Below are 27,367 nucleotides of genomic sequence, written 5' to 3' on the forward strand. Positions count from 1 at the left end.
GACTTTCTCTTTCGAGGGGTGATTTTCTCTATATTTTCTCTATGTAGTGCTCTCCCTTCTCCTTTATTTCCTCAATGGGAGCTCTGTCTAATTTTGTTACATATTTCTCTACTTTCAAGTAATTTGAGTTTCATGGTATTCTCTGTCTCCAAGTAATGCTGAAGGTATGGACGTATGTAGCATTATTTGTTCACCTTTTTGTTTCCACGGGGTTTTAGGAAGATGTGTGGGAATGTTCAGATTCACATTCAGATCCTCTAGATCCAATGCTTTTGAAGATATTCAAAGATATATTAACTTTAAACTGGTTGAAAGAAAACAAATACTGAAAGCAGTTGCTTGGAACACATTACGAGGTTTGTCTGTAGTCGAGATGCCTGAGAAGAGAAGTTGGTAAAGTGGAAGGAGAGAATATCTTGTTCCTCATTTAGGAACATGGCAACTTATACTTTTTTTTTTTTTTCTGAGTTAGAGGGAACTTAAATATTGGGAATATCTTTATTTGGCCTTTTCTTTGCAGAAGTAGGATGAGAGAAAATTTTTTGACTTGGGGTGAAAATAAAGGAAATTACTTTAGATATAGGTAGCTGGTAGTTGCATAATTAGTGCTTTCTAAACTTACCTCAGAGAAACACCTAGGGAGTTTGTTTTTTAAAAAAGAAAAAGATTCCCAGGCCCCTCCCTTGGGAAGTCTGATTCATGAATCTGTGTTTTTTTTTTTTTGCGGTACGTGGGCCTCTCACTGTTGTGGCCTCTCCCGTTGCGGAGCACAGGCTTTGGACGCGCAGGCTCAGCGGCCATGGCTCACGGGCCCAGCCGCTCCGCGGCATGTGGGATCTTCCTGGACCAGGGCACGAACCCGCGTCCCCTGCATCGGCGGGCAGACTCTCAACCACTGCGCCACCAGGGAAGCCCCATGAATCTGTGTTTTTAACAATCACCCTTAAGTAGCTCTTATCAGCCACATTTTTGGAAACACTGACATAAGTAATTCCCTTAACTATCACTGCCTCACCTGAAGCATAGTGTGAAGCTGAGACAGTGGAGGAGTTTGGTGCCAAAGGGAAGTAGGTCAGTTCCTGAAGCCAGGGTTCCCTATTTGTGGACAGTGGCAGAAATAAAAATGAACACTTGTTAAATCTAATGAGAAAATGGGTGTGTAAGTAGCTTAGGTTTCTAATTTCCTTAAACTTTTCTAAATATAGAGTGGAGTGTGCGTAAATTTAACTTTTAATGCAGATAAATTCTGTTGTGAAGAAGTGAAAATTCAAGATGAAATGAGAAATGTGTTTTGTGGCCTGAATTGTGTTTAAAGCATTCTCCTGCTACCAGAAATGCTTATCTTGATTGTAAAGTCAGTTCTTTAAAAGGCAACTCAAACAGACCTAATGGGCAAAATTATAAAACTAAGTGTTCAGGTGGGACTAAGGTGGAGTAAGCATGAGGCAAGGAAGGATTTGGGGCCCTGAGTGATGTCATGATGTAGCATAAAGATAGAAAGCTGGTTCAGTGTAAGTAGAGATGTAGGCAAAGAAAGGGTAGGAAGTTTGGTATGAAGGGGAGTGCTAATTCAAAGATTCTGAACAGGAGTTCTGTCTGCAAGGAGACATTTTTTTTAGTCAAGTCAATGATTTTAGTCCTCAGACTAAATCTTCTTAGAAGAATCATTGTCTTCTTTCCATCTGGAAATGCCATATTTTAAGTACTGCAGACTGATGTTCAATTAGCACATGTTTTTTGCCCATTACCTGTCTTTGTAATGTCTGTTTATTCAAAGCATTGGCTATAATTCTTTTGTTTATAAAAATATTTTTTATTAGTCTGACATTAAAATGCTATTAATCATAAAATAAGAAAACATTCTCAACCTTCTGGCCCTTTGCTTCTGGTTGAAACCTTCAGGGCATCTGTCCCTTTGGGGTTGATGATGGTGCTGGCCATGGTGCTGCCTATGAAACTGTCCATGGTACTGTTCTAGCATTTGAAATTATAACAGTTTGGTCTTTTCTGTTGAGGAACATTGACCTTAAATTAAAATGCATTTGAAAACTATAGTCAGTGATGATGATATTTTAATACACTTATTCAAAGTTCTTGATATAAGGATGATGTACACATGTATATATACACGTGTATAAATGCATATATGTATATATATGCATACATATATATGCATTATGACATTATGGAATTGTTTTGGAGTCTTTAATGCACAAAATGGTATTATATTGTGCACATCTTTCTGAAGTGTACTTTTTTCACTCAATATTATGTTTTAATGGACCATCTGTGTTTATTAAATATACCTCAAGTTTTAATTTTAATTGCTATACATTATTCCACATTATGAATATGCCACATTTTATTAATCATTTCCCTACTGATCAGCATTTTTTAAGTGTTTGACTATTAGAAATAATGCTGCAGTGAACCTCCCTATAAATCTCTTTTTTTTTTTTTTGCGGTACGCGGGCCTCTCACTGTTGTGGCCTCTCCCGTTGCGGAGCACAGGCTCCGGACGCGCAGGCTCAGCGGCCGTGGCTCATGGGCCCAGCCGCTCCGCGGCATGTGGGATCCTCCTGGACCGGGGCACGAACCCATGTCCCCTGCATTGGCAGGCGGACTCTTAACCACTGCGCCACCAGGGAAGCCCTATAAATCTCTTTTTAGACAAATGTTCAAGAGTCTTTCTGGGATAGACACCCAGAAATGGAATTGCTGAATCAACTTATTCCTTTTCACATTATTTCATCCCATAAATATCTTCATTATTTGGGAAATAACTAAGCTCTCTTGCTTATGAAAGGTACTCAGAATGTAACCTGTACTTTCTAGGAAATGTTAAAGAACAAAACACCCAGAAGTGGAGGTCAGAGAGTATTCTGAAACTTTCAGCTGAGATTTGAACTTATTCTTCAATCTTCGGTGAATTTCCCAACGCTCACCCTGGCTTTCTTTGTTATTTTGCTTTTGAAATGTTTATCTTTAAAATATGTGTGTCTCCTTTATTATGGCAAACCAAAATATAAAAATATGATTACTCAAGCAATTTCATTCAGAGGATTTACAGAAAATCCTTTTACATTCTTCAAGTGGCTAGACTGTAAGAGATAAGTTTAGAACAGAAATTGAGTATGAAAGGACCATAAAGATTTATCTAGGCAGTCTTATTTTACCGACAAATCAAGGCACAGAAGAGTCTTCTAGTTACTAACAGACTCTGTTGAAGCACACAGACTCCAAAGTCCCTTTGTCTTGCCTCCTTTGTTATTAGCATGGAGACGATAGGTATTTTGCTGCTGTTGTTTCATTTAAACAGTTCATGAATATATTAAGCATCCTACAGGCACTGTTGGGTGCTGTTAATACAAAGAAGAGCTAAAAACCTGGCCTTTGTCCTGTTATACATGTAGAACTTACTGTAGTTCCCTGCATATCATAGGTGCTCAGTAAATATTTCTGTAGTATTAAAAAAAGAAATGTTACACTCTGTTGCTCTGGAGGAAATCCCTCTAGTAAACATTTTTTTTTTCTCAAGGTTTTTGTGTGTGTGTGTGTCCTACATTCTAATTTGTTAGGGCAAAAGAGCTCACACACCTCTCACCTTAGCTCTTCCTTGTGTCAAACAAAAATCTTGTTTGGAAACAGTATGTTATGCCAACTCCACTGGGACTTCCCACTGTCATTTTGTCCTTTGTTTAATGAGAAGGAGGAAGATGCAGAGGCTGTGTAGGGAGGGCTGTGATTTCCCTAGAAGAGTTAGGTGAGGGGTAGAAGTATAGGACAGTGCTGTTCAGTATGTTCTAATTAAGTCAGAGGGAAGAACATCTCTAGTGGTTATTCTTATTTTAAAAAAATCTGTGCTTATGTGTCTCTCCAGTGAAGGCCATGTAAAATCCCCTTTTGGTCAAGTTCTGTTATAATTCATTTATATGAAACTTTTAGTTACTTGAAGCACAGCAAGTATTTGGTGTCTCTGTGATTTAAAAAATGCTTCTTTTTTTCTCTAGTGTTCTTATATACATTTGACAAAGCCAAACAATGTATTGGCACAATGACCATCGAAATTGATTTCCTGCAGAAAAAAAGTATCGACTCTAACCCTTATGATACTGACAAGATGGCCGCAGAATTTATTCAGCAGTTCAACAACCAGGCATTCTCAGTGGGACAACAGGTAGTTTTAAATTTTCTTTCATTTCTAGAAATTCTAATCTCTGCAGTTGTGGAAAATTAATTCTGTTTTTTAAAAACTGAGAGGAGCTTTGCATGTGAACAGCTATATCTAAGATGAATGATAAAAAGTGAGGGAAATATGTTTGCTGAACCTCTAGCAGTCTGTTCAGAAAAATTCTAAAGTAGCTTTTAGGTTACAGTGTCATATATAATTACAGCAGCTTTTCCTTCTGTAAATTTGGAAATACTATAGACATACATGTCTCAAATTTCTTCTTATTGTGGGACATTTGTCTCTGGATGTCTTTCTCTTTTACTGATATATTTCTGTAGAAAAGTAATTCTTAACTTTTTTGGTTATGAACTTCTTTGAGAATCTTAAGAAAAGTGTGTGTGTGTGTATGTATATGTGTGTATATATATATACTTAGTTTTTTTCATGGAGCTTTTGAAACCCAGATTTTCTTTTCTTGAAAATGATATTTACATTGCTCCCTTTTTTTGGACTTCAGTTAATATCATATTGTTTAACCTCCTAGGAAGAAATTCTGTTCTTTTAAAATTTTAGTTAAAAAATGTATGAGTTCATAAATTGCTCTTTGTACACATAAATAATCATTGCTCTTTTGACCTCACCATTACATTTGTCTCGTTTTCTATGACTTTTCTTAATCATTCCTAATTCCTTCCTCCTCCCATAGCTTAGTAGCAGCTGTTCTCAAACTGTGGTCCAGAGACCTGTGGGGGTCCCTGAGGCCCTTTCAAGCGGTTTGCGAAGTCAAAACTATTTTCATAATAATATCAAGACATTATGTGCCCTTTTCCTCTTATTCTCTCACAAGTCTACAGTGGAGTGTTGTAGACTGTGTGATGGGTATAGCATAGCACACTGACTGCTGAAGCAGACATGAGTGTCCATCAGTCTTCCATTAAGCAAGAAATTAAAGAGATTCACGAAAATGTCACAGTGCCACTCTTCCCATTTATATTTTTTATTTTGGAAAATGGAGGGATTTTTTTTAACAAATTAAAAATATGTTATTAACACATAATGTACTTAATTGTTTTTTGAAAAATAAGTTTCTTGTTCTAATTTCTAATACAGTGACTATCAAGAGATATAATCCATATAAACAAAATTTTGGGGGTCCTCAAAAATGTTTAGGCTTATATATAAAAGGATCCTGAGACCAAAAAGTTTGAGAATCCCAGCTTATAGAATTCTGATCTGTAACGATTTATGTAGACTGTCTCTGCGTCTCTCACGTGGGAAGGTCTGTAAGATGGGGAATGAGAGAAGTGGTAGAAGGAAAGACCTGTGGGAGTGAATGGAGTGTCATTAGCTGGAGAAATGAGACTCTAATGATTTGAGAGTACATACATACATACACCATACATCATAATATCAAACTTTTACAAGTGTAAACTCAATTACTGGTAGACAGGAAAAGGATGTAGAGCATTTATTATTGTTTTTAAAAGTACTAGAATTGGAATGAATCTCAGAGGTTATCTTGTCTAACCTCATTTTGCAAATGAGGAATTTTATTTAGGTCCAGCGAAGGTCCATGACCTTCTCAGCCAGGGTTGTAGCTGAGACAAGAACCTATTCTTCAGTTGATCAATTAATTAATTAAATGCTTATTGAACACCCAGTATGTGTTCAATACATACTATTTTAGTATCCCGGTGGATCTGCAGTGAACAAAATAAACAGAATTCCTACCCTCATAGAGCTTACTTTCTAGTTGGGAAAGACAGAAAATAAGAAATGCCACGTACTGTTTAGTACTTTGATGTCAGTAAAATGGGATGATGCACTGGAGAGCCACTGGGCTGCTACTTTGGATTAGATGGATTGAGGAGGCTCCCCAGGATGGCAGAGATTAGCTGATAATTTGTTGACTTACCCGTCCATTGTTTTGGGGGCTTTTCCGTAGTCCTTCTGGATTCCTACACTTTCTGACTGATAGTTGTGCTCAAATTGCCTGACTAAACTTCATTGTTTTTACCTTCTCCTTTAGCTTTTGTATTTTAATAGAAAATGCTTTGGTATTTGTAATAATTTAAAACCCAGTAACATGCAGATGTCTATAAACCCATGAAACAAAATCCTCCATAATACAGAGAAGAAGTAAACATCTTACTTCAAATCATTTTTCTTAGTATTTATTCTCATTCGTAGTAATTAGTAGTGGCAGGATTGACAGTCAGCTTTGTTTATTATATTTTTGTTATATGCCGGTACCTAGAAGAGGGCCTAGCTTGTAGAAGGTACTCAATAAATATTTGGTGAATGAATGACCATTCAGAAGCTGTCTCTGCACTCGAATGGCAGGCACTTTGTATTGGTTGTAGAAAAGCATTATTTTAGAGTCACACACCCAGGCTTACATCCTGGCACTGTCGTTTACTGTGACTCTTAAGTCCCATTGTTTAGCCCCTCTCTGGATCTCAGCTTCCTTCCTAGTAAAACTGAGGAATACTTTTGTTTGCAAGAGACTTTGTGAGTATTAGTTACACAACCTCCTGTAATGTTTGTTTGGCACACAGCAGATACTCAATAAATGTTAGTTGGTTATGGTAACGAGTGGTTACCTCTCATTGGTTATGTGGGTAGTTTGCTCGTGGTGATATACAAGAGAAAGCTGCTTGCCTGCATTTGGAAAACATTGATGATGATGTGAGAATCAAGCCATTGAATCGTGAAGTGATTTTTCTCCCCTTCTTTTCTACATAGCTTGTGTTTAGCTTCAATGAAAAGCTTTTTGGCTTACTGGTAAAAGACATTGAAGCCATGGATCCTAGCATCCTGAAGGGAGAGCCTGCGACAGGTAAAAGACAAAAGGTATGTTTTATTTTTAATAATCTTTATGATGTGCATTATGCAAGTTAATATAATTTTCCTAGCCATTCTCTCCCGCAGTGATTTCTTTTATATTATGCGCTCTTTCTTTTAAGATAGTAGGGGAAAAAATTGCTTTTCTAGCCAGCATATTTATTAAAATATAGTGTAAAATATACTTATTTGCAGATCTAATAGTAATTTGAAATTTGTATATATACTTGTAATTCTGGTTGAATGCAAGTGATATTTATTGTAAATAAATAATAAGACAGGTGTTATCAAAAATATATGTGTTGAAATAAAATAGGAATAATAGAAGGTAGTTATGACAGAAATAAATGTAACTTAGCTGATAGTTTGGAAGATTTACTTTGCTCAGAGAGACCTCATTTCCCCTTTGTTTTCTGCCTTGCTTTGAGAAGTCCAGAAGTCTGCTATTAGACTAACTACTAATTACTGTCTTTCTATACAGATTGAAGTAGGACTGGTTGTTGGAAACAGTCAAGTTGCATTTGAAAAAGCAGAAAATTCATCACTCAATCTTATTGGTAAGATTTACAGTTTTTAGAAGATTCTGAGTAAAGTGGGACTATCTCTGTTATGTGACTCAACTACAGTGATTTTTAAGCAGGGAAGGAGAATAGGGACACCTCCCTTGAGAAGGCTTATCACAAAATCATGGAGTGTCATATCTGTCAAATGTGATGATGTAGAAAAGAATTTAAAACCTTCACTAAGTCAGTGTTGTCCAATAGAAATATAATGTGAGCCATGTATGTCATTTTTAATTTCCTAGTAACTACATTAAAAATAAGGGAAAAGATACAGATAAAATTAATTTTTAAACTTTTAATATTGAGGTAAGTTCAGGCTTACAGAGGTTCCATAAAAAATAGTTCAGAAAGTTCCTGTATACCCTTCACCAGCTTCCTCTGATGTTAGATCTTTTTATTTTATTTTATTTTATTTTATTTTATTTTATTTTATTTTATTTTATTTTGGCTGCATTGGGTCTTCATTGCTGCGCGCAGGCTTTCTCTAGTTGCGGCGAGCGGGGGCTACTCTTCGTTGCAGTGAGCGGGCTTCTCATTGTGGTGGCTTCTCTCGTTGTGGAACGTGAGCTCTAGGCGGATGGGCTTCAGTAGCTGCAGCACGTGGGCTCAGTAGTTGTGGCTCACGGACTCTAGAGTGCAGGCTCAGTAGTTGTGGCACACAGGCTTAGTTGCTCTGGGGCATGTGGGATCTTCCCGGACCAGGGATCGAACCCGTGTCCCCTACATTGGCAGGCGGATTCTCAACCACTGTGCCACCAGGGAAGCCCCTGATGTTAGATCTTAAATAACCATAGTACAGCTACCAAAACTAAATTAACGTGGTTCCATTGCTACTAACCAAACTACAGACTTTATTTGGATTTCACCAGTTTTTTCATTATGTTCTTTTTCTGTTCCAGGATCTAACTCGGGATTCCACATTGCGTTTAGTGGGTTAGTTTCCATAGTCTTCTCCAGTCTCTGACAGTTCCTCAGTCTTTCATTGTCTTTCACGACCTTGAGAGCTGGTCACTTATTTTGTAGGATGTCCCTCAGCTGGTTGTGTGTTAAATGTAGTACTAGCATCACATCTGTTACTGATTGAGTTAAATGATGAATGTACAGGTAAAGAGCATCTTTCCAACAGATTCATAGTTCAGTCCTACTCTTGTACGTTAGCCCTACTTTTATTATATTAAAATAATGAAGATCTCTAAAAATAGTAACTCACCAGAATAATGATGCTGTTAATTATGTAGTAATTCTTATTTTTGGTTGACTTAACTATGTGATGTCTAACCCAGTACAAGGTAGATGATTTTCAATGGTTGCACACCATTATATCCAAAGTCATTTAACTTCGAATATGTGGCCTTTCTCTTGATCCATAAATTATCATTCCTCCCTTACTGTTTTTTCTTAATTATAAAATAAAATATTTAGCTCATGAAATGTGGATACTCAAAAATAACACACTCTAAAATTTTTAAAGTTGATTATATTTTCATACTGTTTTATAATTTGTTCTTTTTTGCTTAACATATTTCAAGCATCTTAATAAATACACTTCTACAATATAATTTTTAATGACTATACATATTGTTTCATGGATGTAGGATATATCATAATCTCCTATTATTGATCCAATACATTTCTGGAGTGATTTCTTTGTATATCATATTCTGTACACATTTCGTTAAGGTATATTATCCCAAGAGAGTCGCATGACTTTCGTACAATGTGGATATTTCTAAGTAATTCATGCAAAGGTGTAATTGATAATTTTTTTTCCATTGGAAAGTAAAATTGTGTAGTGATTTAACATGCAGGAAATTTGACCACAAGAGGGCAGTAGAGTGTAAGAAAAATATTTTTGATAGCTTCATAAAGGAAATGTTTAAGTCCACAAAACTAACCATACAAATAGCATCTAGGGTAAACTTTTTCTAATGTGACCTTTTATCCCCTAATTTAAAAAAAACTATAATATTTCTTTCTTTTGTTTATAGTGGAATGTACTAAGGCACTTTTACTCTTTGTGTTTGAGATAGTTAATGTGGTTCTCTTGAGTTACTTTAGGGGGCACTATGACATTTAAGTTAGATAATTTTCATTTGCGAAAGAATTTGAAAACATGAATTTTGAAATCATGAAAGACTTTAGGATGATTTTAGACTTTTGTGTGCAAATGAAGAAAAAGCAAAAATAAGGCATCAAACTTAGTGCATCTTTTCAGACTGAGGGGTTATATTCCCAATTATATACTTAGTCTAGATAAATATATGTATCTTAAAATCTTGCTCTAGGAGCCTTGAGGGACTGCTAGATTTCATTTGCATTTCTGGCAACTAGTGTTTTCTTCATCAGACATGCACATGGTTGATTTCTTCTAATCAACCAAGTTAGTTAACTTGGTTAGGATTAGAGGTTAATAAGACCAGACTCCACGGATTGACTACAGCATGAGTTTAGCTAGTCATTTTGAAAGTGTTTTACTGACCCTAAATGGGGACCAGACAAAGTAGTGAATATAGCAAAACTCATCCTTCTTAGAAATCAGCTAAGAGCATGTTGTTCATCTTTGTATAAGGGTAGCTTTTCTTTATTCACTGAGGATACCCAGGGAGTTCTATCTTTTTACATTTAGTGATGAAGTTCTTGTCTCACATTTGATTATCTTTGTTTGACATAGGCAAAGCTAAAACCAAGGAAAATCGCCAGTCTATTATCAATCCTGACTGGAACTTTGAAAAAATGGGAATAGGAGGTCTGGACAAGGAATTCTCAGATATTTTTCGACGAGCGTTTGCTTCCCGGGTATTTCCTCCAGAGATTGTGGAGCAGATGGGTGAGTTTAAAAAGGAAATTTTGCTAAAATCTTGTATTGTTTTTTTAAAAAATGGATGTGATAGTCTCTTTTCAGTAATGTTTTGAAATTATTTTTCAGACCCGACAAAGTATTTTTAACTTAAAAAAAAAAGTTAAAAAAAAAAAACTTTGAAGTATTAGGATTTTTTAAATTACATTTTAATTTTATGGGGAAATCATAGAAATATTTGTGGTTGCTTGATTTTATGTATTCAAGTATGTTTTTCTATAGGACATATTTATAAATTTCATTTTATTTATATATTTATGAATCTTTTAATAGGTCATATTTAGAGATTTCATCTGACTGTAAAGATTCACTAGAGGTCAGATTTACCCTGCTGAATAGTCATTACCGATTAGACTATGGGCATTGTTCTAATATTAGCTGTTGTTTCTTCTTATTGTACTGTTTTATTACCCAGTTGGTGCATCTTCATACCTAGTAAATGGATACTTGACATGTTTTAAATTTGTGCAAAAGGACAGATGCAGGATAGACATTGGAATTTCCATGTTGCGTACAAAGAAATGCACTAGTCATTTATCACTTTTTTCTTGAAGGTTTATTTAATTTATCTGTGTGTGTGAAATGGCTTTATTTGCCCTGGTGGAAATGCTGTCATGACTGTTTTCATATCCATATCATAGGTTGGATTGGAATGTGAGCAACAGAATATCTGAGAAAGGAATTTATAACATAACAGCTTCTGGAAGACTATTAGTATTAAAAACAGTATCCAAAAAAACTGAAGGAATACAAATGTATTACTCCCTTCACCTCCATCATTCTTTATCTTTAAATTGCTACTGGGAGATAAAAGTACATTCATCATGGTGGGGATAAGAACTGCTTTCCAGGCACTAAGTGCTTGGTTCTATCAACCTCCTATTGTTGGTAGCTTTTCTGCCTGGTTGCTCACTCTGATAAATTACAGGCACAGCACACACCTGTTCACTGGCTAAAGGTCGAGTTTGGATTTGGATTAAGAGAAAATGACAGAGACCCTCATCACCTGAGTTTTATACACCTTGAAATGGCAATAGCATACTTTTTTATCTGAAAGATACAAAGGCCAAGTCCATAAAAAACAGAATTTTAATTTGGAAAATAGTTAAAAGTATGGTAGTTCACTATCTTGGTAATGTGTATTTTGAGGCACAATAAATCCATAAAACTTTTAAATAAAGACATGGAAATATTGTTTAAGTATACTTGGGGTATAAGCAGAGATTAAAGGGTAATTCCAAATGTTCTAAGTTATTCTTGTGGAATATTTTTACTAGTTTTCAAGCCTGAGCCCCATATAGAAATAGTCTAATGATTGTTTCTTTGAGCATGTATACTCTTCAGCCAACAAGTAGAAAAATTACTGCCTCTATAAGTTATATCTTTTAATTATAGTATAAGTATTTTCTCACGGTTTAGAAACTTTTGAGGATTCAGTTATTCAGATACTAGGTTCCTGTTTGTGCATTATCCAAACCCTGCTCATTAGGGCCTCTGTCTGAGGTTGAGGAGATAACACGTAAAGGAGTAAACTCATTTCAGTCAATTTGTGACTCTGCCAGCTGTTGAAGAGTTTGAAATTAAATCAAAACAGGTTTGGGGGCTTACCTGGTGGCGCATGGTTGAAAGTCCGCCTGCCGATGCAGGGGACACGGGTTCGTGCCCCGGTCTGGGAAGATCCCACATGCCGCGGAGTGGCCGGGCCCGTGAGCCATGGCCACTGAGCCTGTGCGTCCGGAGCCTGTGCTCCGCGATGGGAGAGGCCACAACAGTGAGAGGCCCACGTACCGCAAAAAAAAAAAAAAAACAGATTTGGGATTTCTGAGTGACTTTAATCTGTTTTTGCAATCCATATTGAAATTAGTTGAATTATATAGTATGCTTTTTGTTGTTGTTAATGTGCTTTTTGACCAAGGACCTTGAATTTCAGTTTTGTTGGTGAGTACTACTACCCAGAACCTTTTCTTTAAATAAATCTTTTATTTAATTGGAACATTAACCATTAACTTATTTTAGGCAAACAAAGAATTACTATATTTTATTTATTTATTTATTTATTTATAGCTGCATTGGGTCTTCGTTGCTGTGCTTGGGCTTTCTCTAGTTGCAGTGCGTGGGCTTCTTGTTGCATTGGCTTCTCTTATTGTGGAGCACAGACTCCAGCTGCACGGGCTTCAGTAGTTGTGGCACGTGGGCTCCGTAGTTGTGGCTCACGGGCTCTAGAGCGCAGGCTCAGTAGTTGTGGCACATGGGCTCAGCTGCTCTGCGGCATGTGGGATCTTCCCAGGCCAGGGCTCGAACCCATGTCCCCTGCACTGGCAGACAGACTCCCAACCACTGCACCACCAGGGAAATCCCCAGAACCTTTTTTTATGGATTTACTTTTCTAATACTTTTATACTGACTTAGTTAGGCATAAATGAGTTCTTATTTTAATGTAGTAAATTTTTTTTGCTTTATGGCATTTTGCTATCCAGAAGCTTGTGTTATCAATTTGATTTAAAAGACATTAAGTCTAAAGGTACATTGGCTTTTGAGCTGAACTGAAAGACATTTTTTTCTTTATTCTGAATTAAGATTCTCAGTGTCCTTATGCTACTTTATTTTATGGTAAAATGGCTGAAAAATAATTCTCTTGCTGTGCACGTATCATTCCTTATTTTCCAATAGAATGTTCTTTTTTCGTTTGAATTTTGGGGGAATTACATAATAGAATATTTCATTGCCTTCTAAGTGCAGTGTGATTTTAAAGTTCTCATTGGGCTTTGATGAAGGTATATAAAAGAACAGATTGCTACATTTAATTTAAAATGACATTACAGGGACTTCCCTGGTGGCGCAGTGGTTAAGAATCCGCCTGCCAATGCAGGGGACACGGGTTCGATCCCTGGTCCGGGAAGATCCCACATGCCACGGAGCAACTAAGCCCGTGCGCCGCAACTACTGAATCCCGTACACCTAGAGCCCGTGCTCCGCAGCAAGAGAAGCCACCGCAGTGAGAAGCCCGCGCACCGCAACGAAGAGTAGCCCCCACTTGCTGCAAATAGAGAAAGCCTGCGCGCAGCAACGAAGACCCAACACAGCCAAAAATAAATTAATTAATTAAAAATAAATAAATAAATAAAATGACATTACATGTGTCCTTTTTTATATATATCCTGTATTCTTTTACCCTGCCGGGTGGAAACAAAATTGGCTAATTTTTTTCCTCATTCTCTCTGTTAACTAAATCGTCAGCCTATATGGTTGTGAGATCTCACTGGACACTGGATATGATTGGTTAAATCAATTCAAATGGAAAAAAAATAGGGATTAGAAAAGAATAATTAACATAGGTTATGGGACTATTTTATTTTGTTTAAGCAGAGAACATTTTTACTTTTGGCTTGAGACCAAATCATTGTTTTTACCATGGAGTCTAGAGTTATGTCTACTTTGTAAACAGGAATCTTAACTGAATGAATCTTTTTGCCTATATATCAAAGTTTCAAGTTCACAAAGTGATAAATTTAGAATTATCTTCTGTCATTGTGTTTATGAGACTGAGAATTGTAAGTAATATAGTTCTTTCCTTTTGCTTGAAAAACTTCATGTTGCTTTTGAAAACTGCAGATATACCTTAGGTAATACAGAATGTTGCCAGTGAGATACAGAGAGACTAAAGGACTAACCAGAGGCACACATTTATGCAGAAAATATAGGGATCAGATGAGGTAATACCCATGAAATAAGTGTCCTAGAGTTTCCAAAATGTTAGTTTCTCTCTTGAAATTCATTCAAGTACTTCCTGTTTTTGTTGTAACATTTTTATAGAATTAAAGTCAAGGAAGGCCTTAAAAGGGAAAAGAAGAAGTCACATACAGCCAGCCCTATAGAGAATGGAAGAAAGGTCATATGCAGAAGTATGAAAAGGGATTACTTTGGGGGGATATCAGTTTAGACTTTTGTTGTTCTTGTTTTAATCAGTGTAAGTATTTAATCAGTGTAACTAACTTTTTCTTTGTCTGGAGCAGTTGGACTCACCCAAACCCACATGGGGCGACTCTTCCTTGAAAGCACATGAAAGCATTAGCAAGGAAAACTAGACCTAAACCTTGCACTTAGCAGATACCCTCAGCAATTTAGTTAGAATATCCTCTAATGCCTACAATGATAGCCGTTAAGTTAGGAAAGACCTTAAATCCTTTGTGGGATAATATAGAAGTACCTTTTGGGTCCCAGGATAGAAATGTGGGCATCAAAAACCAGCATCTGGAAGTATGGGTGAATAAACTCAGCAGTCCTTGGGTGCACCCAGGTGTCGATGGCATATGCATGTACTCCTCTTCAGACGTTGACCACGCTTATTCCCTTGTGTGCAGTTTTGTGCATAGTGCTCTGGATAAATAATTGATTACCTCAGTTCTCATTGTAGCTCTTTTGTTGGAAAAGATAGTTTCCACAGAGAAACTTCATTTTTTGGCATCCCTGGCAAGTTACCTCTAAACTATAAATGTCAGAGCAAAACAACAGTAACAATTTTTTTTCAAAGAACAGTGAAATAATTGTTAAAGAATTAAAGAATTGTAATATAATTTTAGGACTAGGTTCACATGTATCCAAGGAAAGGGGCTTTGGCAGAAGTTATCTGTATTAGAGCTGAAAGGAAAAGAGTGTAGAGACTTAAAGGCCTCAAGCCTTGTCCTGTCTTTGGGTGGACCTGTACCTTGTAGATATTGCAGGCTGACCAGTGGGGAGGAAAGCCACTGGTTAGAGTTTTGTATGCCCTTTCTTTGAAACTGACACTGTTCTTTTTGGTCCCCCTTTTTGTGCCTCCCTCTCTAAGCCCATTTTCAATCTGTATTTTTAAGGTTTCTTTTGAAATTCTAGAGGAAAGCAACTCATTTCTGATATCACAAGTGAAACTGCAGTTACTCTGTGAGTAGAGCTGCGGAGAAGATAAGGAGCCTTTCAGTCACATGCAGACATCTTTCACATGCTAAGAACAGTGCAAATAAAATACAGTGGAAGAAAGGGCACTACGGTTTTGTACATGCCATATTTGGGAGAGAGGGAGTTCTTGCTAAGATTAACATAAACACTGACACTCTTAAAATGCATTTTCACACCCCCAACTCATGAGGAGAGATTGCAATTTACATGGTGGTTAAGACATCTTACCGAACTCCAGGGCTCTGTAAAAGGAACCCTAAGGCTAAAGAGCTTATCTGAAATTTGAAAAAAAAAAAAAAAAAAAAAAATGAAGCTTCCTGACATTCATCTTTTTTCCTTGTATTAGTCATAACTTGCTTTTCAGCTATATTTTAGGTTTTGAATGCCAACCTGACATCTGTTCAAGTCTGCCTGTAATTTATTAAGAAAGGAAAAGAAAGCAATTGCTCACTAGTCAGAGATGCAAAACTTACCCTTTCTGCTTTTCCACAGAGTACTTATAGATGATACTTGAATATGAAGAATGTAATAATTTACTAATTCTAACTCAGGTTGGGGAATTTATCTTTTTTTTTTTTTTTAATTAGAAGAAGAAAATGGCCTTATGATCATGTGATTTCCAGAATCTCTAGAGCAGGATATAGAAATAAAGCAGACAACCTAAAAATACTATGGGTGCCTTTTAATAAGCTGAAAAATTTAACCTTGAATTAATTTTTCCATTGGTTTTAATTTTTCAGGTTAAATTTACTTACATTTGAATAGAAATAATGTAGTTGTGCTTATATCTCAGAGTCAAATTATATGTAAATTCAGTTGGCATTTTTTATTTATAAACAGACTTTTAGAGTGATTTCTTTCTTTTGGGGAGGCAGAGCTCTCTGTAGAATCACCAATGGATTAGGTTTGCTGGCAACTACAGTTGAGTTACTTATAAATCAATAATCGGGTCACTATGAAGTTGAAGTCTAAGTTTTTACCTAAATGTCCACCAGTAAGGAAATGATTAAATAAACTATGCTGCATCCTCCCATCCTCATTATGAAATAGAGGGAGGCGAATCTTAAAATGGTATAGCTCTAAATGTACAGATATGTTTTAGTAATTTAAAAAATCTGAAGCAAATGCATTACAGAAGTCCATATGGACTCACATTAAATTGAAAAAATTGTTTACTTCTGTGAAAGGGAATTTAGGATGGACATAGAGGGAGATTTTTGTTCTTTCACTCTGTGTACCCCTTCTCTGAATGTTTAACTGGGATATTATATTTCTACTTGTGTAATTAAAAAACAAACAAAAAGGTACTATCACAGGCTGTTTCTGTCTTGTGGCGGCTCCCCTGACAGCACAGCAAAGGAGCAGGGGGACGGATATGACCCACTCCTTTCATGAGGTTTCAGTGGAGAAGAGGGTGAGGCCTGGATCCCGAGGGCTTTAATTGCAGCTCCTTACAGAGCATAGGCAGACGTGCCTGTCCTTTTCTACTAAAAGATAAAAACAATTTCTTGGTGTGTAACAAACTACCTCCTCCAATTACTTTTTGCATTATAGAATGGGTACAAGTAGTTTGTATTGCCTCCAAACCGTGAGAACATTTGCATCTGAGTGCTTAAGCAGCCGCGAAAGCATTAGAGAGGAAAGAGTGGGAGATGGGAAGGAGGGAGAGCAGAGTTTCTGACAGTGTGAGGAAATGTGCTTGAATTTGTTCAGCCTTCAAAACCTTTCCACTGAGGAACCTAACTCATGTGACTCCTAAAGTGAAATGGTTGGTGTTTTTTTCCATTTTATCCCCATATTTAGGTGGTGATGATGATGTTAGCTAATACCTATATAGGGCCAGCACCCTTCTAAATGCTTTACATATATTAACTTACTTAATCCTCACAACAACCTTATGAGGTAGATACTATATTGTCCCCATTTTATGGAGAAGGAAACTGAGTGTCAGAAAGGTTGAGTAATTGGTCCAAGACATATAGTTAGTAAGTGGTGGAGTCACATTTGAACTCAGGCAGTCTGGCCTCAGAGTCCATGCCGTTAACTCTTTTTTTTTTTCTATTTATTTATTTGGCTGTGCCGGGTCTTAGTTGCGGCATGTGGGATCTGCATTTCGGCATGAGGGATCTTTAGATGTGGCATGTGGGATCTAGTTCCCTGACCAGGGGTCAAACCTGGGCCCCCTACGTTGGGAGCCCAGAGTCTTAGCCACTGGACCACCAGGAAAGTCCCATGCTGTTAACTCTTACATTGTTCTTTTCTCATGAAAGCCCATAACATAAAACCGTTAAAATGGGCTTTCTCAGCCCCACTTCTTGGGGACCTCTGTGGTGGTCTTTGAGGGAGCTGGAGCCAAGGGTTTTGCAACTGTGACACCACTGACATTTTGAGCCGGATAATTGTCATGGGGTGCTGGCTGTCCTTTGCATTGTAGGATGTTTAGCAGCATCACTGGCCTCTACCCACTATATGCCAAGTAACACTCCTCATCTCACCCCTAGTGGTGGCAACCAGAAGTATCTCCAGACATTGTCAAACATCCCCTGGGGGCAAAATCACCCTTGGTTGAGAACTGATCTACTACAGTCCCCTGACTCCTTCTCTGTACAGATGCAGAAACTGTGCCCCAAGGTCACTAAGCAAGTCACAGGCAGAACTAGGACTAGAACTTGGTTCTCCTGGTCCAGGAACCAGGAGAAAAAGAGGAAAAGGAAATGACTCACTAAGTTTGTACAACTAGTAATTGGCAGAACTGGGTTTGGAAATCAGGATGTCTGGTTCCAGGGTCTATATTCTGAACTGCCTCTCCAGATATTGAAGAGATCTAAGAATCAAGTAGTCAATAAAGCCTTGAATTTTATGTCAGAGAATATCCTATGATGAGTACATATGTTCCATGTTTGCCTTTCTTCCTGAATTAATTCTCAAGGAAATTTACAAAGCTTTCCATGTATGTAAAGGTTGTGAGAACTTAGACAAAACAGGTTTGGGGGTGAAAAGGAAGGGAGGAATTATTAAAACACTGAAGCTCTATAGGTCTGGCCTCACCCCCTACCATTTCCTATATGCACTTATAAATGACAGCCTTCGAACTCAGAAATTATCCAGTACTTTAGTGATCTGGTAGAATTCTACATATTGAGTATATATAGAGATAGTTAATATATAGAGATAGTTAATAACTACAGAAATCTGACCTTTGCATTTAGATATCAGACAACTGTTTAAACTTCTCTGGCCTCTCTTCCTCTGCTAAAGAGTTAAACTACCTCTCCTCCTTCCTCTTTGTCCTCCTCCTTTTCATCTCCTTCTCCTCCTCTTCTTTTTCCCCCTCCTGCTTCTCCCCCTTCCCCCCAACCCCTCCTTCTTCCCTTTTTTCTTTTTAAGAGTAGAGGTATTTTATAAAATCTCAGATTTCTCTCAAGGCAGTGAGGGTATTGACTGAAAGCATAAAGATCTCTATCTGTTTGGGTTTTAAAATTTGAGTGGACAAACTGTCTCAATTAGGATTCCTTTTTTTAAAAAAAATTTATTTTTTATACAGCAGGTTCTTATTAGTTGTCTATTTTATACACATCACTGTATACATGTCAATCCCAATCTCCCAATTCATCCCACCACCACCACCCCAGCCCCCGCTTTCCCCCTTGGTGTCCATATGTTTCTTCTCAACATCTGTGTCTCTATTTCTGCCCTGCAAACCAGTTCACCTGGACCATTTTTCTAGGTTACAGATATACACGTTAATATACAATATGTGTTTTTCTCTTTCTGACTTACTTTACCCTGTATGACAGTCTCTAGATCCATCCACGTCTCTACACATGACCCAATTTCGTTCCTTTTTATGGCTGAGTAATAGTCCATTGTATATATGTAGCACTTCTTCTTTATCCATTCATCTGTCAGTGGGCATTTAGACCTGGCTATTGTAAATAGTGCTGTAAGGAAAATTGGGGTGCATGTGTCTTTTTGAATTATGGTTTTCTCTGGGTATATGCCCAGTAGTGGGATTGCTAGGTCATATGGTAATTCTATTTTTCATTTTTTAAGGAACCTCCATACTACTCTCCACAGTGGCTGTATCAATTTACATTCCCACCAGCAGTGCAAGAGGGTTCCCTTTTCTCTACACCCTCTCCAGCATTTGTTTGTAGATTTTCTGATGATGCCCATTCTAACTGGTGTGAGGTGATACCTCATTGTAGTTTTGATTTGAATTTCTCTAATATTTAGTGACGTTGAGCAGCTTTTCATGTGCTTCTTGGCCATCTGTATGTCTTCTTTGGAGAAATGTCTATTTAGGTCTTCTGCCCATTTTTGGATTGGGTTGTTTGTTTTTTTAATGTTGAGCTGCATGAGCTGTTTATATATTTTGGAGATTAATCCTTTGTCCGTTGATTCATTTGCAAATATTTTCTCCCATTCTGAGTGTTGTCTTTTCGTCTTGTTTGTAGTTTCCTTTGCTGTGCAAAAGCTTTTAAGTTTCATTTGGTCCCATTTGTTAATTTTTGTTTTTATTTCCATTCCTCTAGGAGGTGGATCAAAAAAGATCTTGCTGTGATTTATGTCAAAGAGCGTTCTTCCTATGTTTTCCTCTAAGAGTTTTACAGTGTCCGGTCTTACATTTAGGTGTCTAATCCATTTTGAGTTTATTTTTGTGTATGGTGTTAGGGAGTGTTCTAATTTCATTCTTTTACATGTAGCTGTCCAGTTTTCCCAGCACCGCTTATTGAAGAGACTGTCTTTTCTCCATTGTATATCCTTGCCTCCTTTGTCATAGATTAGTTGACCATAGGTGCGTGGGTTTATCTCTGGGCTTTCTGTCCTGTTCCATTGATCTATATTTCTGTTTTTGTGCCAGTACCATATTGTCTTGATTACTGTAGCTTTGTAGTATAGTCTGAAGTCAGGGAGTCTGATTCCTCCAGCTCCGTTTTTTTCCCTCAAGACTGCTTTGGCTGTTCGGGGTCTTTTGTGTCTCCATACAAATTTTAAGATTTTCTGTTTTAGTTCTGTAAAAAATGCCACTGGTAATTTTATAGCAATTGCATTGAATCTGTAGATTGCTTTGGGTAGTATAGTCATTTTCACAATATTGATTCTTCCAATCCAAGAACATGGTATATCTCTCCATCTGTTTGTGTCATAGGTATTTTATTCTTTTTGTTGCAGTGGTGACTGGGATTGTTTCCTTAATTTCTCTTTCTGACCTTTTGTTGTTAGTGTATGGGAATGCAAGAGATTTCTGTGCATTAATTTTGTATCCTGTAACTTTACCAAATTCATTGATTAGCTCTAGTAGTTTTCTGGTGGCATCTTTAGGATTCTCTATGTATAGTATCATGTCATGTGCACACAGTGACAGTTTTACTTCTTCTTTTCCAACTTGTATTCCTTTTATTTCTTTTTCTTCTCTGATTGCCGTCGCTAGGACTTCCTAAACTATGTTGAGTAATAGTGGCAATAGTGGACATCCTTGTCCTGTTCCTGATCTTAGAGGAAATGCATTCAGTTTTTCACCATTGAGAACGAAGTTTGCTGTGGGTTTGTCGTATATGGCCTTTATTATGTTGAGGTAGGTTCCCTCTGTGCCCACTTTCTGGAGAGTTTTTATCATAAATGGGTGTTGAATTTTGTCAAAAGCTTTTTCTGCATCTATTGAGATGATCATATGGGTTTTATCCTTGAATTTGCTAATATGGTGTATCACATTGATTGGTTTTTGTATATTGAAGATTCCTTGCATCCCTGGGATAAATCCCACTTGATCATGGTGCATGATCCTTTTAATGTGTTGTTGGATTCTGTTTGCTAGTATTTTGTTGAGGATTTTATATTCATCAGTGATATTGGCCTGTAATTTTCTTTTTTTGTAGTATATTTGTCTGGTTTTGGTATCAGGGTGATCGTGGTCTTATAGAATGAGTTTGGGAGTGTTCCTTCCTCTGCAATTTTTTGGAAGAGTTTGAGAAGGATGGGTGTTAGGTCTTCTCTAAATGTTGGATAGAATTCACCTATGAAGCCATCTGGTCCTGGACTTTTGTTTGTTGGAGGATTTTTAATCACAGTTTCAACTTCATTACTTGTAATTGGTCTATTCATATTTTCTGTTTCTTCCTGGTTCAGTCTTGGAAGGTTATACCTTTCTAAGAACTTGTCCATTCTTCCAGGTTGTTCATTTTATTGGCATAGAATTGCTTGTTGTGTTCTCTTATGATGCTTTGTATTTCTGTAGTGTCCGTTCTAACTTCTCCTTTTTCATTTCTAATTTTATTGATTTGAGTCCTCCCTCTTTTTCTTGATGAGTCTGGCTAATGGTTTATCAATTTTTTTTTTTTTTTTTTTTTGTGGTACGCGGGCCTCTCACTGTTGTGGCCTCTCCCGTTGCGGAGCACAGGCTCCGGGCGCGCAGGCTCAGCGGCCATGGCTCACGGGCCCAGCCGCTCCGCGGTATGTGGGATCTTCCCGGACAAGGGCACGAACCCGCGTCCCCTGCATCGGCAGGCGGACTCTCAACCACTGTGCCACCAGGGAAGCCCTATCAATTTTGTTTATCTTCTCAAAGAACCAGCTTTTAGTTTTATTGATCTTTGCTATCGTTTTCTTTGTTTCTATTTCATTTCTTTCTGCTCTGATCTTTATGATTTCTTTCGTTCTGCTAACTTTGGGTTTTGTTTGTTCTTCTTTCCCTAGTTCCTTTAGGTATCTAGTTCCTTTAGGGGTGTAAGGTTAGATTGTTTATTTGAGATTTTTCTTGTTTCTTGAGGTAGGCTTGTATTGCTATAAACGTCCCTCTTAGAACTGCTTTTAGTGCATACCATAGGTTTTAGATTGTCGTATTTTCGTTGTAATTTGTCTTTAGGTATTTTTTGATTTCCTCTTTGATTTCTTCAGTGATCTCTTTGTTGTTTAGTAACGTATTGTTTAGCCTCCATGTGTTTGTGTTTTTTTCATTCTTTTACCCTGTAATTGATTTCTAATCTTATAGTGTTGAGATGCCTGATATGATTTCAGTTTTCTTAAATTTACCGAGGCTTGATTTGTGACCCAAGATGTGATCTGTCCTGGAGAATGTTCCATGTGCACTTGATAAGAAAGTGTATTCCGCCACTTTTGGGTGGAATGTGCTATAAATATCAATTAAATCTATCTGCTCTGTTGTGTCATTTAAAGCTTGTGTTTCCTTATTCATTTTCTGTCTGGATGATCTGTCCATTGGTATAAGTGAGATGTTAAAGTCCCCCACTGTTATTGTGTTACTGTCGATTTCCTCTTTTTTAGCTGTTAGCAGTTGCCTTATGTATTGAGGTGTTCCTATTTTGGGTGCATAAGTATTTACAATTGTTATATCTTCTTCTTGGATTGATCCCTTGATCATTATTTAGTGTCCTTTCTTGTCTCTTATAACATTCTTTATTTTAAAGTCTATTTTATCTTATATGAATATTGCTACTCCAGCTTTCTTTTGATTTCCATTTTCATGGAATATCTTTTTCTGTCCCCTCACTTTCAGTCTGCGTGTGTCCATAGGTCTGACATGGGTCTTTTGTAGACAGCATATATAAGGGTCTTGTTTTTGTATCCATTCAGCCAGTCTCTGTCTTTTGGTTGGAGCATTTAATCCATTTACATTTAAGGTAACTATTGATATGTATGTTCCTATTACCATTTTCTTAATTGTTTTGCATTTGTTATTGTAGGTCTTTTCTTTCTCTTCTGTTTCCTGTCTAGAGAAGTTCCTTTAGCATTTGTTGTAAAGCTGGTTTGGTGGTGCTGGATTCTCTTAGCTTTTGCTTGTCTGTAAAGGTTTTAGTTTCTCCATTGAATCTGAATGAGATCCTTGCTGGGTAGAGTAATCTTGGTTGTAGGTTTGTCCCTTTCATCACTTTAAATATGTCCTGCCACTCCCTTCTGGCTTGCAGAGTTTCTGCTGAAAGATTAGCTGTTAACCTTATGGGGATTCCCTTGTATGTCATTGTTGCTTTTCCCTTGCTGCTTTTAATATTTTTTCTTTGTATTTAATTTTTGATAGTTTGATTAATATGTGTTGGCGTGTTTCTCCTTGGATTTATCCTGTATGGAACTCTCTGTGCTTCCTGGACTTGATTGACTATTTCCTTTCCTGTGTTAGGGAAGTTTTCAACTATAATCTCTTCAAATTTTTTCTCAGTCCCTTTCTTTTTCTCTTTTTCTTCTGGGACCCCTATAACTCGAATGTTGGTGAGTTTAATGTTGTCCCAGAGGTCTCTGAGACTGTCCTCAATTCTTATCATTCTTTTATCTTTATTCTGCACTGTGGTAGTTATTTCCACTATTTTATCTTCCAGGTCACTTATCTGTTCTTCTGCCTCAGTTATTCTGCTATTGATTCTTTCTAGAGAACTTATAATTTCATTTATTGTGTTGTTCATCATGGTTTGCTCTTTAGTTCTAGGTCCTTGTTAAACGTTTCTTGTATTTTCTCCATTGTTTCCAAGATTTTGGATCATCTTTACTATCATTACCCTGAATTCTTTTTCAGGTAGACTGCCTATTTCCTCTTCATTTGTTTGGTGTAGTGGGTTTTTACGTTGCTCCTTTATCTGCTGTGTATTTCTCTGTTTTCTCATTTTGCTTAACGTACTGTGTTTGGGGTCTCCTTTTCACAGGCTGCAGATTCGTAGTTCCTGTTGTATTTGGTGTCTGCCCCCAGTGGGTAAGGTTGGTTCAGTGGGTTGTGTAGGCTTCCTGGTGGAGGGGACTGATGCCTGTGTTCTGGTAGATGAGGCTGGATCTTGTCTTTCTGGTGGGCAGGACTGCGTCTGGTGGTGTATTTTGGGGTGTCTGTGAACTTATTATGATTTTAGGCAGCCTCTCTGCTAATGGGTGGGGTTGTGTTCCTGTCCTGCTAATGGTTTGGCATGGGGTGTCCAGCACTGGAGCTTGCTGGTCGTTGAGTGGAGCTGGGTCTTAGAGTTGAAATGGAGATCTCTGGGAGAGCTCTCGCTGATTGATATTACATGGGGCTGGGAGGTCTCTGGTGGTCCAATGTCCTGAACTCGGCTCTCCCACCTCAGAGGCTCAGGCCTGACACCCGGCCAGAGCACCAAGACCCTGTCAGCCACACGGTTTTCCCTCTTGGCACTGGACTCTGTGGACCAACCACCACCCCATCCTCATCACGGAGGGATGCTTTCAAGTAGGTAGATGCGGAAGGAATGCGTGACACACTGGTGGAGAGGCGGGAGGCTGGCCAGCCCAACGGGCTCCAACAATGGGTGAAACTATGCCAGTGAAACACACTGCAAGTTCTCGGGTGTATAGCTCTGTTCTTAATGTCTTCTAATTATTCATTTGCATTACACTTGTAAAGCAGAGTTTCTCAACCTTGACATTTTTGACATTTTAGGCTGGATAATTCTTTGTTGGAGAGGGTATATCCTGTTCATTATAGGATGTTTAGCAGCATCTCTGGGCTCTATTCACTCAATGCCAGTAGTTCCCTCCTTCCTCCTGTGTGACAATCAAAAATGTCTCCCCTGAATTGCAGAATTGCCCTGCATTGAGTGCATGCATTGAAGGCAGAACTGTAATGTCTTTTTATCCATGTATTATCAACACTGGGGCTGTTTGGAATATGGTCTACAGATCACTGCTGGACCATGAACTGTTGTTACCAGTCCACGATAAGATAAATACCAAAATTGAAAACAAGAATTTAGAAACTTTTTTTAGGAATTTAACATTACCACAGCGTTTTTTATTGCATTTTACAATATTGGTCTGCAATGGATTGAAAACTTCAAAGAAAAAGAAAAACAACAGGACCTTAGCATAGGTAGTTTGAGAAGTACTACCCTACATAAATATTTGCTAAATGAATGAAATTTGTGAACAATTATAATGGGAAATCATTGGGGAATTTTCAGCAGTGGCATAAAGCAATTAAAGTTAATATTTTAAATAATTAATATGGTTATTCTATGTGAAAAGCATTGTTCTAGAGAGGAAGTGGGAGACCAGTAGACCATAACTGTCCAGTTGTATGGTACTTAGAACCTGGATTAGGGCGGTGACAGTGGGAATGGAAAGGGAAGAAAAGATGTGAAAACAATTACAAAGATGAAATTGGCAGAGTTTGGTCATTATTTACTGTGGTGACAAAATTGGAGGTGAGACTCATGTCTCAGTGAGGAAATGTTAGAAATAAGAAAATCAGGAGGACCTCATTTGGGGGGAGTGGAGAATAATCATTGCACATATTTTCATCACCACAAAAAGAAGCTGGAAGCTGAATTGAGGATAGAAGGAAGAATTGCTGATATTTACTTTTACTGAAGGAGAGCTTCAGTCAGTCTACACACATTTAGGAAACACACTGTGGAACGCTCTTTCTTGAAATAATCTCATTACTTGATTTTTCTCCCTCCAAGGATTTCTGATCTTCCTTTTACCTCTCTGGGTGTCCCTTCTCAGTCTCTTTTGTGTCCTTTACAGTGGAGTTCCTCAGGAGTGTGTCTTAGAGCTACTCTTTTCCTCACTCTGTAATTGTTCTCCCCCAAATTGATCACATCCATTTCCGCAGGTTAAATTAGTGTCTTTATGCCATTAACTCTCAAATATGCATATTCCATCACAGTCTTAACTTAGAGCTCTTAGCATAACCTCTTGGCTATCTCATGATCATACAGTAAATTCACAGTCAAACTCATTCAACTGCCCCCTCCATCCTCCCTAAACATACTTCTGTTTTCTAGCTCAGGCGATGCTCTAGCTGAGAATCTGGGCACCCTCTTTAACTCGTCTCTTTCCCTCACCTCCCATTTCCTGTCAGTGCTGCAGTCTTCTCAGAATCTCAAATCTGTCCAGTTCTCTCCATCTCCCCCGCCACTGCCTTCCTTCAGGCCACCATTATCTCTTGCCTGAATTGCTCCTTAAGCCTTCAGCCTTGCCCTTCCCTAATCCATTCTCCACACTGTAACTGGAGCGATTTTTATAAAAAGGCAAGTCTGATCCTGTCACTCCACTGGTTAAAACTCTTTAGTAGCTCTCCTTAACTCCATCCATGGCTTACAAGCCCTATGTGGTCTGCCCCCTGCCAGACTTTCCCACCCTTTCTTTCAGCCTCTGCCCCCTCTCCCATGCTCTGGGTTCCAGCCAACCTGTGCTATTTTCAGTTCGTCTAATTTGCCATGCTACTGTTTCTTACCTCTATATCCGAGGGTACTTTTTCACCATCTTTTTATCCAACTTCTGTTTATCCTTTAGGCCTCAGCTTTGATCTCACTTTTTTCAGAATGCTTTTACTTTAGTGTCCTCCTAGGTGTTCCAGTAATTCCATGTGTTCTTTTATGCATTATTACCTTGTAGCATAACTGCTTATTACATATATTCCAGCCCCCTGCATGCCCCTACCCCTCACAAGCATAATATAAATTCAGTAAGGAAGAGACCTTGTTTATTTGGTTACTAGTGTATGTTCTGCTCCTGTGCTGGTGCCTGGCTCATAGTATAAATTTTCAGGAAAAGAATAAACGCCGAGAACTTGATTAATCTCAGTTGTGGAACACTTTAGTTGGTTAGACCCAAGTCCTGCCCTCAAGATGCTTACAGTGTATTTGGGACTAACACTATATTTGCACATCCCAGAGCAGTATTTTTTTTTAAGATTTATTTATTATTTATTTATTTTTGGCTGCGATGGGTCTTAGTTGCGGCACATGGGATCTTCGTTGAGGCATATAGGATCGTTCACTGCGGCGCGCGGGCTTCTCTCTAGTTGTGGCGTGTGGGTTTTCTCTCTCTAGTTGTGTTGTGCAGGCTCCAGAGCGCACGGGCTCTGTAATTTGCTGCACGCGGGCTCCCTAGTTGAGGACCATGAGCTCAGTAATTGTGTTGCGTGGGCTTAGTTGCCCTGCGGCACGTGGGATCTTAGTTACCCGACCAGGGATCGAACCCGCATCCCCTGCATTGTAAGGTGGATTCTTTACCACTGGACCACCAGGGAAGTCCTGCAGA

At 38.0% G+C, this 27,367-nt stretch overlaps 1 protein-coding gene across 4 annotated transcripts in view; it reads left to right on the forward strand.

The window, feature by feature from the left end:
* The window catches only part of NSF (N-ethylmaleimide sensitive factor, vesicle fusing ATPase), a 156,813-nt gene that overhangs the window by 40,548 nt on the left and 88,898 nt on the right, over positions 1 to 27,367 (forward strand). For all 4 annotated transcript variants that reach the window (XR_007473258.1, XM_049701430.1, XM_033439002.2 and 1 more), the window contains exons 5-8: positions 4,011 to 4,177; positions 6,917 to 7,024; positions 7,497 to 7,572; positions 10,250 to 10,405. Coding sequence is in view for 3 of the 4 variants with exons in the window: in XM_049701430.1 (XP_049557387.1) it covers positions 4,011 to 4,177; positions 6,917 to 7,024; positions 7,497 to 7,572; positions 10,250 to 10,405 (507 nt within the window). In the remaining variant the exon portion in view is untranslated. The remainder of the gene's footprint in view (positions 1 to 4,010; positions 4,178 to 6,916; positions 7,025 to 7,496; positions 7,573 to 10,249; positions 10,406 to 27,367) is intronic.

Source organism: Orcinus orca, chromosome 19, assembly GCF_937001465.1.
Source record: "Orcinus orca chromosome 19, mOrcOrc1.1, whole genome shotgun sequence".
NCBI lineage: Eukaryota > Metazoa > Chordata > Mammalia > Artiodactyla > Delphinidae > Orcinus > Orcinus orca.